Here is a 13,963-nt window from a genome sequence, read left to right on the forward strand (position 1 = left end):
TTTTGTTTGTCAATCTGGCCAGGCTATGGTGCCCAGTTGTTGGATCAAACACGAATTTAAATGTTGCTATCAAGATATTCTTTAGATGTGAATAACATTTACAATCAGTAGATTCAGTAAATCGGATCACCGGCCTACATCTGTAGGTAGGTCTCATTCACTCAGCTGAAGGATTTATGACCAAAGGAGAAGGTTTACTAAAGAAGCAGCAATTTTGCCTCAAGACTAAAACACAGAAACCCTGTCTGAGTTTCTCGCCTGCCAGTCCACCCTACAGATTTCAGACTTAAGACTGTAACATCAACCCTCACCTGAATTTCCAGCCTGCCTACTTGTCCTGTGGATTCTGGACTTGCCAGTGCCCACAGCTGTGGGAGCCAATTCCTTGAATGCAATCAATCTCTCTCTTTCTCTCTCCCTGCCCTCCCACACACACATGTATATGTATACACACACATAACATGTATGTATGCATAACATCTACTTTTTAATATTATATACATATTTATTATATCTATCTAGATATTGGCCTAGATATATGAAAATACAGATATAATCTCCTATTGGCTCTGTCTCTCTGGAGAACCTGACTACAGCAGGGAGCAAGCCATGTAAATGTCAGTGGAAGTTCGCTGCAGGTGAAGAGTCAGGGCCAAGGCCCTGCGGCAAGGAAAGGCAAGGAGGCCACCATAGCCAAAGTGGATTGAGCAAGGGCAAGAGCTTAGTGGAGGATAAAGTCAGAGGGGTAACAAAGACCAGATCACACAGGACTTTGCAAGCCATTTTAGGAAGTTTTCTTTTTTTCTCAGCAACATAGGGAATCATCACAGATTTAGAGCAGAACATCACTGGCTGCTGTGTTAATGAGGACAGGGGTAGGATCCAGGAGCCTGGCTAAAAGGACAGAACAATGATCGAGACAAAGACGACTGGACCACAGTGGAAAGGGGAGGATGGTAGCAACTGTCACGTTCAAGAAATACTGTGAAGGTAGAGATAAAGGATTTCCTGATAAGTTTTGCATGAGGTATGAGAAAAAGGAGTCAAAGATGATTCCAGGTTTTTTGGCCTGAATATCTGGAAGGATTGTACTATCAAGAACTGGCCTGCCCTGACCACTTGACTGAAAACTGTAACCACACACCACCTCCGTCCTACACTCCTCATCCCACTTTTTCTGATCTATTTTCTAAGTAGCAATGCTCACCTTCCATAATTCAATTACATGGCATGTTTACTCCTTATTGTGGGGCTATCGCAAATAAAATGTAAGCTCCACCAGGGCCTAGCAGAAATATTTTTGTCTCGTTTTATCCCAATGTATCCCAAGTAGCTAAGACAGCACCTGGCTGTCTTAGTTGGTGTTCAGTAAATATTTGTTCAATTAATTTGTGGATAGAAAAAATGAGGCTCGAAAGTGTTAAGTAACGTGCCTACTATTATGTTTAGAAAATAGCTATCATGAATTTGGTCACAGGTCTTTCTGGCCCTGTACAAATTTTGTTCACTACTTCCTAATTACCTCTTGGCTAAAGTACTAAAGTCAACATGTCTCCTGAAACAGAGATTTTGCCCTGTAGTTTCATTGTTATTATATTGTGTTGTTCTGTGAAGTGTGGAAGGGGGTGTTCCTGAATGCCAACTAATAGCTATTTATTAACAACTCTTCTGGAATTATCAGACTGCAGAGGCAGCAGGATGTTAAGAGAGCAAGCCCAGGCTCTGGAGGCAAGGCCAGGATTTGAGGCCTGCCTCAGCCACTTATTTGTTATGTAATCATGGTGAAATAAATAATCTTGTCTAAGCCTCAATTTCCTCTTCTATGAAATCGACTTCATAATATCATCTGCCCTTACAAGGTTTGTAGGATTATTGTCAGAAAATAATTCAGCAAGGTCAGTCAATTGTTATTAGCCTTAAAAATATTTCATTAAGACGGCTTCACTTTGGTGAACTTGAAGTGGAAAGCAATTAAACCTGCTCAATCTGCTATGTCAATATTTTCATCAAAAGGTATCCTATTTTTAGAGGTATATTTTGCCTTCCAACCCCATCAGCTTTACTTCTTTCTCCATGCTTTTTCCACTCTATCAACATTTCTGATGAAACCATTAGGGTTCTCTCAAGGAGAAGCCTTTGTGTGTTCATCACTAACCCTTTCTTCTGACTCAGCCCAGGAGTTTATGAGCATGCCTTCTTCTCAGTCATGAACCTGAGAATACGTCTGAGGCTCTTCTTCCAGTCCCATAACTCTCCAGAAAATCACTTAAACTTTATTCTAAAGCATTACATATGACAATGTGCCCAGTCTCAGGTACAATCTATATACAAGTAGGTAATTTTCAAATGCTGAATACAGATCCGCTGTCCCTCCTGCTGCTGTCAGGCACATCTCTCTCTCCAGGTTCTTTGTTAGCTTTAGGTCTCAGAAAAGCAATTTATTTTCCAGCCCACCTTTCTAGAAACCCAGAGGACAAAAATAAGGCATGTTATCCTTTCAATCACTGCCCTCTGTGCAAATGTAACTCTTTGGCCCCTAATTTATAGCACACTGTATCTTCATTCATCTAGAGATTCTTCCTCATGATCTAATTCTGGCTTGGTTCTTACAACTTACTGTCATTCTTGTTACCCAGTTCTCTACATTTTTCTCTATTTTACTATTTATTTCTAATTTCTCAACTTTTCCTCTACTTTTTAATAAACATTTAAACAGTATTAGCATTTTAAAAACATATGTATTAATATTTACAAATACACATTTTCTTTGCAGAAGTACAAAAATAATTGTTAAAATTAGTATGGGATATAACTTCTTGAATGCTGGAAGAGTTCATTACCTTGATTTGGGAGGTGGCTACACAGGATGTATGCGTAAACATTCATTAAACTGTAAAATGAAGATGTGTGCAGTTTATTGTATATATGTTACGAGAGAGAGAGAGAGAGACTATCCATCAAATATTGGAAGTTTTTGCTAAGCAGAAAGGAAAGGGAGAGAATCTTATGTTCAGAGCAATCAATAGCACTATAACTGCAAGTCCATTGAAAAGAACTAAAATTTTCATAACACTGAAGTAAGTTAATAAATTCACTAAAGAATGATTTAGTCAATTGGGTTCCATTCTCTCTAAAAACCTTAAGTACTAGAAAAAACTCATGCCTTTTGTCTGAAATTTATCTCTATTCACGATACACAGTGATCACACAAATAAAATAATATTTTTTCATGCATTTAGTCATTCAATTAAATGTTAGTTGGAACCACTATGTGCTAATAACTCTGCTGTATACTTAGGAATGTATTATATGATTTTGCGGGCAGGAGTTTTTTCTCCCTGGTTATATTTTGCTTAGTACAACATTAAAACTCTTCTAGATCTGGCAGTTTGAGAAACTCACGCATTGCTTTAAGAAAAGTCTATAAAAGTTATCATTAAAATTAAACAGTTCACATATTAAGGATGAATATGTAAAATGAATAATATGCTCCATTTAGATAACATACATTCAGATATTTGGGATTAAGAGGTCTATGTGTAGAGGAGAAAATGTTAAAATTATGCTGGCTCTTTTTTTTTAATCTATACAAAACACTTTTTCAGCTCACAGAAATCTAGGTAAAGAAAGGAACGGGGTACAGTATGTCCAAGTTAATAATTTACCTTTGCCATTTTATCTGCCAATTGCAGCCGGCCATCCAGTTCCCTTCTGATCTGGGCTGCTTGTTCATCTGCATTATCCAGCTTAAAAATAAAACAGAAGTTACACATATATGATTACTTAATAGCAGTGACCCACAGACTAAGGCAAAGATTAAATGACTCAAAAATGTTTAATAGATTGTATCAGATATCTATTACAAAGAGAATACAGGAGGTTGTTCAATTAGATTGGCAGACCAGATACATTTCTTGGGTACTTTCTCACTGTGGTTTTATTCACAAAACCACCAAATCAAGAAATTAGATTTCTTGATCATTAAGTCAGTCCTAAATACTTCCAGATAGATGAAGCTCTTGTTTTGTTCTTTCAAGTTCTCACCATGTATTTCTGGAGGGTGAGATGCTAATGTTTCACTTCTTTCTTTGTACTTTAAAAAAACTCCCTTTGTTTTAATAATAAGTTTGTATTAGTGCTAAACTATAAAAGTACTCTTTGATTGACTGATATAACTTTCTACCACTTAAGTCTTCAATATACTCCTCATTCTAATACCAATAGACTAACACTGCCAAGAAATCCTTCCATTCTTTTAAGGATTGGCACCATATTAGAAATCCATTCTCCTGTTCTAAATTGGACTGAAAACAAGAAAAGTGTGCTCTCATCATTTTTTTTTTTAGAAATCTCCCATTTACATGGAAAATTATTTTCACTTCATGAACTAATCCTTAACTTTTTCTATAACTTATTTTAACTTTACTCATGATACCTTTTCACCCATTAACTCAATATTAGTCCCTTTATAAAAATGTTAAAGTGAGGATGTTAAGTGTTAATTTTCTCTTGACTTTAGTTTTTTCTCCTTTTGCACTCTCATCACGAAGAAGCCTGGACTGCACAATATACTTTAGTAAAGGACCATCTAAAGATTCGATTGAGTATAACATTAAACACCAAGGAGAATACAGTGTACTTGTCACTTTCCCGAAGAACTACAAATTGGCCAGGTTACATTTTTAAAAACATCCTCAAATAAGAGAGTCCTCAAGAAGATGAGTAGAAGCAAACCAGATTAACAGGATGGTGGTGGTAAGGCAATTTATATGAAGAGTCAAAAAAAAAGAGGAAGATGTTCCTATAAGAGAACGCCAAAAGTCTGGAGATGAGGAGGTAAAACTAGACACACACACTGGTTCTTTTGGAATGGGATACCAGAAGAGGCAGGGTGAGGGACAGGACTGGAGAGAGAAGCAGGGCAACTTCATAAGTTACTCTTCACAAGCCACATTAGGGAATTTGGAGTTAGTTCCTACAACAATGGGACTTCCTTGAAAGGTTTAAAGTGTAGGAGTGATGTGATCAGATGTAAGCTTTGGAAAGGAAAGATCACTCTGTCTCCAGTACAAACAGGTCAGAGAGACAGAAGGAAGTCTTATTTTGTGTTCTTTAAAGATATACACAAAATGTTAAATTGAGGATATTCATGTTAATTTTCTCTTGGGAAAAAAACTATACAAAAGGCCTGAGATTACCTGTCTAAAATATGTTTCCAAGTTGATTTTTAAAAAACCAAATTCATTTTAAAATAAGTTAAAAAAACAGGCAGGATTTTCTTAAAGTAAATCCTTGTTATAAAGGAGTTTCTATGTCATCTCATAAAACTAACAAACTTAATTTTAATTGATTAATATGATTCAAAATCAAACAGAAACAAGTTTCTCTTCACTGTGTCTAAAATCAAAATGATTAAAACTAAAAACTAATGTAATTATGAAGAAAAATAATATGCAATAAGTACGTGTTTCAGGTTAACTGAAATCTCTCATTCCAAGCTCCTGAAAACTAAACCATAAGAACACTGAAACTGCAACAATACTTCAAATGCACTAAATGTAATATGAAATATATTATGATCTTTGCTTAAACGCTGATACATATTTCTTCAAAAGACATAAAAAGTTACTTGCATATAAAGGAATTATATTTTTTCTCACAGCTCCAACAAAAAATAGCATTTAATATCTTAAAAGGCCAGTTTTTCAAACTTCACTAGAAACACTATCATATTTTTGTATTTATATCTCCAGATTAACAGCTCTTACTTAAGTGTAAGTGAAATTGTTTGAGTTATTTCTAAATTTTGGTAGTTTTGTTTGTAAGAGACAATTTACAGCTACACATTTTTTCTTTTTGTGGAGATGGCGTTCTCTCTATGTTGCCCAGGCTTGTCTTGAACTCCTGGGCTCAAGTGATCCTCCTGCCTCTGCCTTCCTAAGTGCTGGAATTACAGGCATGAGCCACCACACCTGGTCTGTTTTCTAAAAAATAATTAATGACTTGATCACATTTGTCGAGAAAAAAGTAAGCAAAAACAAAACAAAACAAAAAACAATGTAGGGCATTTGGACACTACATTGTCTTTTTTTTTTTTTTTAATTTCAGATCCGGGGGGGTACAGTGTAGGGTTGTTTCGTGAGTATATTACATGTTGTTGAGGTTGAGGTTGGGGATATGGATGGTCCCATCACCCAGGTGGTGAGCATAGTATCCAATAGGTAGTTTTTCAGCCCACATTTCCCTTGGTCAGTCATTCCCCAGTGTACTATTCCCATCTTTATATCTATGTATATTCAATGTTTAGCTTTCATTATAAGTGAGAATGTGTGGTATTTGATTTTATGTTCAGGTGCTAATTTGCTTAGGATAATGGCTTCCAGCTGCATCGACATTGCTGCAAAGAATATGATTTCATTCTTTTTTAGGGTTGTGTAATAATCCATGGTATATATGCGTGTTTGTATATATAAAATATTTTCCTTATCCAACCCACCATTAATGGGCACCTATGTTAATACCAGGTCTTTGCTATTGTCATTATTGTGTCAATGACCATATGGGTGCAAGTGTCCTTTTGATAGAATGAATTATTTTTCTTTGGGTACATACCCAGTAGTAGGATTTCTAGGTGTAACGGTAGTTCTGTTTTAACTTCTTTGAGAAATCTTTAAACTACTTTCCATAGTGGCTAAAGTAATTTGGATTACCACCCACAGAATACGAACATTTGCTTTTCTCTGCAGCCTCACCAGCATCTGTTGTTTTTTTGACTTTTTGATAATAGCCATTCTGACTGCTGTGAGATGGTATCTATCTCATTGTGGCTTTGATTTGCATTTCTCTGATGATTAGTGATGTTGAGCATTTGCTCATGTTTTTTGGCCACTTGTACATCTTTTGAGAAGTGTCTGATCATGTCCTTTGCCCATTTTTTAATTGGATTGATTTTGCTTGATTTAAGTTCCTTGTAGATATCTGTACATTAGATCTTTGTCAGATGCATAGTTTGCAAATATTTTCTCCCATTCTGTAGGCTGTTGGTTGACTCTGTTGGTAATTTCTTTCGCTGTGCAGAATCTCTTTAGATTAATTAGGCCCCACGTGTCAATTCTTGTTTTCACTGCAATTGCTTTTGTGGACTTAGCCATAAGTTATTTGCCAAAGCTGAGGTGGAGAAGGGTATTTCCTAGTATTTCTTTTAGAATTTTTATACTTTGAAGTCTTACATTTCAGTCATTAATCCACCCTGAGTTAATTTTTGTATATGATGAAAGGTAGGGGTCTAGTTTCATTCTTCTGCATATGGCTAGCCAGTTATTCCAGCACCATTTATTGAAGAGGGAGTCCTTTCCCCATTGCTTATTTTTGTTGATTTTATCAAAGATCAGATAGTTGTAGGTGTGCAGGTTTATTTCTGAGTTCTCTATGCTGTTCCATTTGTCTATGTGTCTGTGTTTGTACTAGTACGATGCTGTTTTGGTTACTTTAGCCTTATAGTGTATTTTGAAGTTGGGTAGTGTGATGTCTCTGGCTTTGTTCTTTTTGCTTAGGATAGTTGTGCCTATTTGGGCTTTTAGGTTCCATGTGAATTTTAGAATAGATTTTTCTAATTCTGTGAAAAATCATGTTGCTATTTTGATAGGGATAGCACTGATTCTGTAAATTGCTTTGGGCAGTATGATCATTTTAATGATACTGATTTTTCCATTCCATGAATATGGAATATTTTTCCATTTATTTATGTCATCTTTGTCATTTTCTAAGCAGTGTTGTGTAGTTTTGCCTGTAGAGATCTTTCACCTCCTTGGTTAGATGTATTCCTAGGGCTTTTTGTTTGGTGTGTGTGTCTATTGTAAATGGGATTGTGTTCTTGATTTGGCTCTCAGCTAGAATTTTACTGATGTATAGAAATTCTATTGATTTTTGTACTTTGATTTTGTTGTGCTTTGAAACTTTACTGAAGTCATTTATCACTTCGAGAAGCTTTTTGGCAGACTCTTTAGGGGTTTTCTATATAGAGAATATCATTAACAAAGAAAGATAATTTGACTTCCTCTTTTCCTACATGGATGCCTTTTATTTATTTCTATTGCCTGATTTCTCTGGCTAGGCTCCTAGTACTATGTTGAACAGGAGTGGTGCAAGTGGACATTCTTGTCATGTTCCAGTTCTCAAGGGGAATAGTTCCAGCTTTTCTCCATCCAGTATGATATTGGCTGTGAGTCTGTCATAGATGGCTCTTATTTTTATATGTTTCTTCAGTACCTAGCCTGTTGAGGGTTTTTATCATAAAGGAAAATTGGACTTTATTGAAGCCTTTTTCTGCATCTATTGAGATTACGTGGTTTTTAGTTTTGGTTCTGTTTATGTGGCGAATCATATTTATCGATTTGCTTATGTTGAGCCAACCTTGTATCCCAGGAATACTGCTTGATTGTTGTGAATTAACTTTTTTCCTATGCAGCTGGATTTTGTTGGCTAGTATTGTATTGAGGAGTTTGTGACTACATTCATTAGGGATATTGATGTCTTTTTTTTACATTATACTTTAAGTTTTAGGGTACATGTGCACAACATGCAGGTTAGTTACATATGTATACATGTGCCATGTTGGTTTGCTGAACCCAGTAACTCGTCATTTAACATTAGGGATATTGATTTCTTATTTCATTGTGTCTCTTCCAGATTTTGGTATCAGGATGATGCTGGCTTTGAAGGATGAGTTAGGGAAGATTTTTAAAAATAGTTTCAGGAGGATTGGTATCAGTTCTTCTTTGTACATCTGGTAGAATTCAGCTATGAATGCTGAGCGAAGAAGCTGCTGTTTCAGGGCTCTTTTTGGTTAGTAATTTTTATTCAATTTCAGCATTTGTTAGTGGTCTGTTAAGGTTTTCACTTCCTGCCTGGTTCAATCTTGGGAGGTTGTGTGCTTCCAGTAATTTATCCATTTCCTCCAGATTTTCTATTTAGCATATACAGAGGTTTTCAAAATAATCTCTGAGGATCTTTTTTTATATTTCTTTGAGATCTTCTGTAATGCCATCTTTGTCATTTCTGGTTACACTTGTTTGTATCCTTTTTCTTTGTTAATCTAGATAGCAGTCTATCAATCCTGTTTATGTTTTCAAAAAGCAACTCTTAGTTTCATTAATTTTTTTGTGTGAACTTTTACATGTCAATTTCATTCAGTTCTTTGCTGATTTTAGTTATTTCTTCTGCTAGCTTTGGGGTTGGATGTTTTCCTAGTTCCTCCAGGTATATTGTTAGATCGTTAATTTGAGATCTTCCTAACTCCTTGGTGAAGGTGTTTAGCACTATAAACTTTCCTTTTACACTGCTTTAGCTGCATCCCAAAGATCTTGGCAAGTTCTGTCTCTATTTTCCTTAATTTTAAGGAAGTTTTTGATTTCTGTCTTAATTTCATTGTTCACCCAGGATTTAGTCAGGAGAAAATTGTTTAATTTCCATGTTTTATATAGGTCTGAGAGATCTTCTTGGTATTGATTTCTACTTTTATTGCCCTGTGGTCCAAAAGGATGCTTGGTAGTATTTCAATATTTTGAATTTATTGAGACTGGTGTTATCACCTAGCATGTGTCAATCTTAGAATATGTTCTGTGTGCAGATGAGAAGAATATATATTCTGTGATTGTTAGGTAGAGTATTCTGTAGATGTCTATTAGGTCCAATTGGTCAAGTGTTGAGTTTAATTCTGGAATTTGATAGTTTTCTGCCTGGATGATCTAATGCTGTCAGTGGGGTGTTGAAGTCTCTGACTATTAATGTGTGGCTAAATTTTTTCACAGGTCAAGAAGAACCCATTTTATGCATCTTTGTGCTCCACTGTTGAATGTGTATATATTTAGGATAGTTAAGTCTTCCTGTTGAATTGAACCCCTTTTCATTATGTAATGCCCTTCTTTGTCCTTCCTGATTGTTATTGGTTTAAAATCTATTCTATCTGATATGAGAATAGAAGCTCTCACATTTTTTTTTTGTTTTCCATTTGCATGATAGATCTTTCTCTACCTCTTTGAGCCTGTGGTGTCATTACGTGTGAGATGACTCTCTTGAAGACAACAGATAGTTGGTTCTTGCTTGCCACTCTATGCCATTTAAGTGGGGTTTTGAGACCATTTACATTCAGGGATAGTATTGATATGTGAGATTTTGATACTGTTATTTCGTTAGCTGGTTGTTTTGTAGACTTGACTGTGTAAATGCCTTATGTTGTCTGTGGGCTGTGTGCCTAAGTATGTTTTTGTGGTAGCAGGTTTTGGTGTTTCATTTCCATGTTTAGCACTCCTTTAAGGACCTCTTGTATGGGTAGTCTAGTGTTAATGAGTTCCTTTAGTACTTGCTTATCTGAGAAGTATTTTATTTCTCCTTCACTTAGGAAGCTTAGTTTGGCAGGATATGAATTTCTTGGTTGGAATTTCTTTTCTTTAAGAAAGCTGAAAACAGGCCCCCAACCTCTTCTGGTTTGTAAGGTTTCCACGAGAGATGTTTTTTTTGTTTGTTTGTTTGTTTTTGAGATGGAGTCTCACTCTCTTGCCCAGGCTGGAGTGCAGTGGTGCAACCTTGGCTCACTGCAAACTCCGCCTCCCAGGTTCAAGCAATTCTCCTGCCTCAGCTTCCCAAGTAGCTGGGATTATAGGTGCACATCACCATGCCAAGCTAATTTTTGTATTTTTAGTAAAGACAAGGTTTCACCATGTTGACCAGGCTGGTCTCGAACTCCTGACCTGATGTGATCTGCCTGCCTCGGCATCCCAAAGTGCTGGGATTACAGGTGTAAGCCACCACACTCGGTCTGCCTTTAAGATTTTTTTTGTTGTTGAACTTGGTGAATCTGATGGCTATGTGCCTTGGGGTTGGTCATCTTGTATACTATCTTGCTAGAATTCTCTGTATTTCTTAAATTTGTATGTCCAACTCTCTAGTGAGATTGGTGAAAATTTCATGGACTATATCCTCAAATGTTTTCCAAGTTGCTTACTCTCTTTCCTCTGTCAGGAATGCCAATGAGTTGTAGATTTGGTGTCTTCATATAAACTCATATTTCTCAAGTGTTTTATTTTTAAATTATTTATTTTTTTCTTTTTGTCTGACAAAGTTGACTTGAAGAACTTGTCTTTAAGCTCTGAAATTCCTTCCTCAGTTTGGACTATTCTGCTGTAATGCTTCCAACTGCATTATGAAATTTTGCTTTCTTTTTTGTGTTTTTTTCCTGAGACAGGGTCTCACTCTGTGGCCCAGGCTAGAGAGCAGTGGCATGATCACAGCTCACTGCAGCCTCGACCTCCCTGACTCAAGTGATCCTCTTACCTCAGCCTCCCAAGTAGTTGGGATTACAACTGTGCACCACCATACCTGGCTAATTTTTTGTAGAGAATGGGAGGCTGACCTCAAACTCATGGGCTTAAGTGATCCTCTTGCCTTGGCCTCCCAAAGTGCTGGGATTACAAGCATGAGCCACTGTGCCTGGACTATTATGAAATTCTTGAAGCAAATTCTTCACTTGCAGAAGTTCAGTTGATTTCTTCTTTAAAATAGCTATTTTGTCTTTTAGCTCTTGGGCTGTTTTATGGAATTCCTTGAAGACCTTGGATTGGGTTTCAACTTTTTCCTGGATCTTGATGAGCTTTGTTGCCACCCAGATTCTGAACTCTCTGTCTGTCCAGTAGTCATTACAATCTGGTTAAGAACTACTGCTGATGGGTTAATGTATTTGTTTCAGCATAAAGAGACACTCTGCCTTTTTGAATTGCCAGCGTTTCTTGCAGTGATTCTTTTTCACATGTGAGGGCTGATGTTCCTTTAATTGTGACATAAGTTGAGTATAGTCAGTTGGCTCCATTTCTGGGTGCTTGCAGAGAGCCAAGGCTCTGTACATAATCTTTATTTATGTCTAGATTTTTGCCTTAGGTTTCACAGGTACTGTATGCTGGCATAATGTTTTTGGTGTTTCATTTGGGCTGTAATCCAGTAGGTGCTCCTTAAGAGTGGTGGCCGGCAGATAGCCTCTAACTCAGCCATGTAGCTCTTTTGTATTTTGGCATATGCACAGTAGTACTCTGTGGTCAGGGGAGAGAGCTGACAACCTCACCAGGTTTGCTCCTAGGCCTTGGATGAGCCCCTTCTGATCACTGGCACCACATCCACATTTTCTTTCTTAGGTGTTCTGGGCTACAGAGCTCCCTAAGGCAGAGACTGTGGCTGGTAGACAAAGACTATATCCTTTCTGGAAAGCCCTTCAGAGGGAGGCATGCCCTGCTCCCCCAACATCCTGAGAGCCCAGGGATCTCACCCTTTTCAGTATTCCGAGAGGGAGGGCGTCCTCCCCACCCCCTGCTTGGGGCTCTGCCCAAGTTAGGAGCAGGGTGAAGTTGAATCCTGCCCAGTTAGGAGCAGGACGAGTGGAGTCACCCAATTCACCATCCAAGTGCTCCCTGGGGGAACACAAAGCTCTCCTAAACCACAGGGGTTTAGCAGGTTTTCTGTCAAGAGGGAGTAGAGCAATCTGACCATCTCCAGCACCATGACTGCAGCTTCTGTCAGGGCCATGGAACCTGGTCCCAACCAGGCTGTTCCAGAGTCCAGGGCCTGTGGGGGTCCCCACGGACTTGAGTGTTACCTCTGCAAAAACTCTGGGTAGCTCTCTGTATCAGTCTAGAGGCCCAAGGGAGTCATGGGGGTTTTCACATTCTCAGGATTGCACAGGTCACTGTGGGAAGTGTGGATCCCCTGAGGACTCTCACTCACTAATTCTTTCCCTGTTTCGAGGAGCTTCTCCTGTCTTCATGCTGGTCCCAGGCAGGCAGCTGCCCAGCTTTGATTTTCTCTGTTTTCCATGTCCCATTGCTCCCTTGATGCATCCTGAATCCTGACGTGGTTTCTTTAGATGATCCACTTAGGGAGTCCATGTTTACTCATCACTATTTCGTCTCCATGAGAGCAGTGCACACTAGCTCCTCTAGTCTGCCACCTTGAACCCTAAGTCCTACATGTCTTTTAGTAGCCTTCTCTTCATAAAGCTAAATTTTCAGGGGCCGGAAGGTACTAACTTCGGTGGCTGCTGGTGTCATTTTGTGAAACTGGAAAAGCATACTTCCAAGCAACATGTTTACCAAAAAAGGAAAAAGCTAATGAAGGCAATGGATAAAAATTCAACCAGTAATCCTCATTTTATGTAATGTTAGAATTGAAGGGGGTAAATTAGTTGGTTAATGTTCTTTTTTACATGTAAGAATCTTAGTTTAATGTTGCATGCTTTGAGTTTTGAGTTTTTTAAATTTATTTTCGACATAATTTATTTAATTGGAAGTTTATATAATTCTTATGAGCATTTTCCTAAAGGCAGACTTCTTCAATTGAGGCAATTTTGATTCACATATAATTGTAAAAAGTAGAAAAAAATCCATTATATGCTCTTCCCAGTTTTCCCTAATGATAGCACCTTATAAAACTATAGTATTCTATCACAACCAGGATCCTGACTTTGGCTACGTAATCACCCATCTAATTCACATTTCCTCGGTTTTATGTGTGCTCCTTTGTGTGTGTGTTCAGCTCTCCACAATTTGTTACTTACATAGGTCCATGAATAACCACCATAAAGACACTCCACAGTTCTAACATCACAATGAACTCTCATGATGCCCTTTTATACCCACACCCACCTCCCTCTAGCCAGTCCCCAGTTGGTTAGTTTTAATAATGATGTGCCTGCCCCATTTTACAAAATACTTCAAAATAAATTATACTAAGCCAAATATGATTTTCTTTTAATTGTCATTAGGAAACTGGAGATGTGGTCCCTTGAGCGCTCATAAACATTGGAGACTTTAGGTCTGCGGCCTCTGACCTTTTCTCAATCTAAATATTCACTGCCTGGATGCTCTCCTCAAAGCCTGTGATCATAAGCAGCATCTAGTTTCTGATCTTCCAAGTGTGTATC

General features: G+C 37.6%; 1 protein-coding gene across 3 annotated transcripts in view; it reads right to left on the bottom strand.

Moving 5' to 3' along the window:
* CADPS2 (calcium dependent secretion activator 2) overlaps positions 1 to 13,963 on the bottom strand; it is a 567,688-nt gene that overhangs the window by 327,828 nt on the left and 225,897 nt on the right. For all 3 annotated transcript variants that reach the window (XM_024250127.3, XM_054559726.2, XM_054559723.2), the window contains exon 4: positions 3,666 to 3,746. In XM_024250127.3, coding sequence (XP_024105895.1) covers positions 3,666 to 3,746 — 81 coding nt within the window. The remainder of the gene's footprint in view (positions 1 to 3,665; positions 3,747 to 13,963) is intronic.

This window comes from Pongo abelii, chromosome 6, assembly GCF_028885655.2.
Source record: "Pongo abelii isolate AG06213 chromosome 6, NHGRI_mPonAbe1-v2.0_pri, whole genome shotgun sequence".
Classification (NCBI taxonomy): domain Eukaryota; kingdom Metazoa; phylum Chordata; class Mammalia; order Primates; family Hominidae; genus Pongo; species Pongo abelii.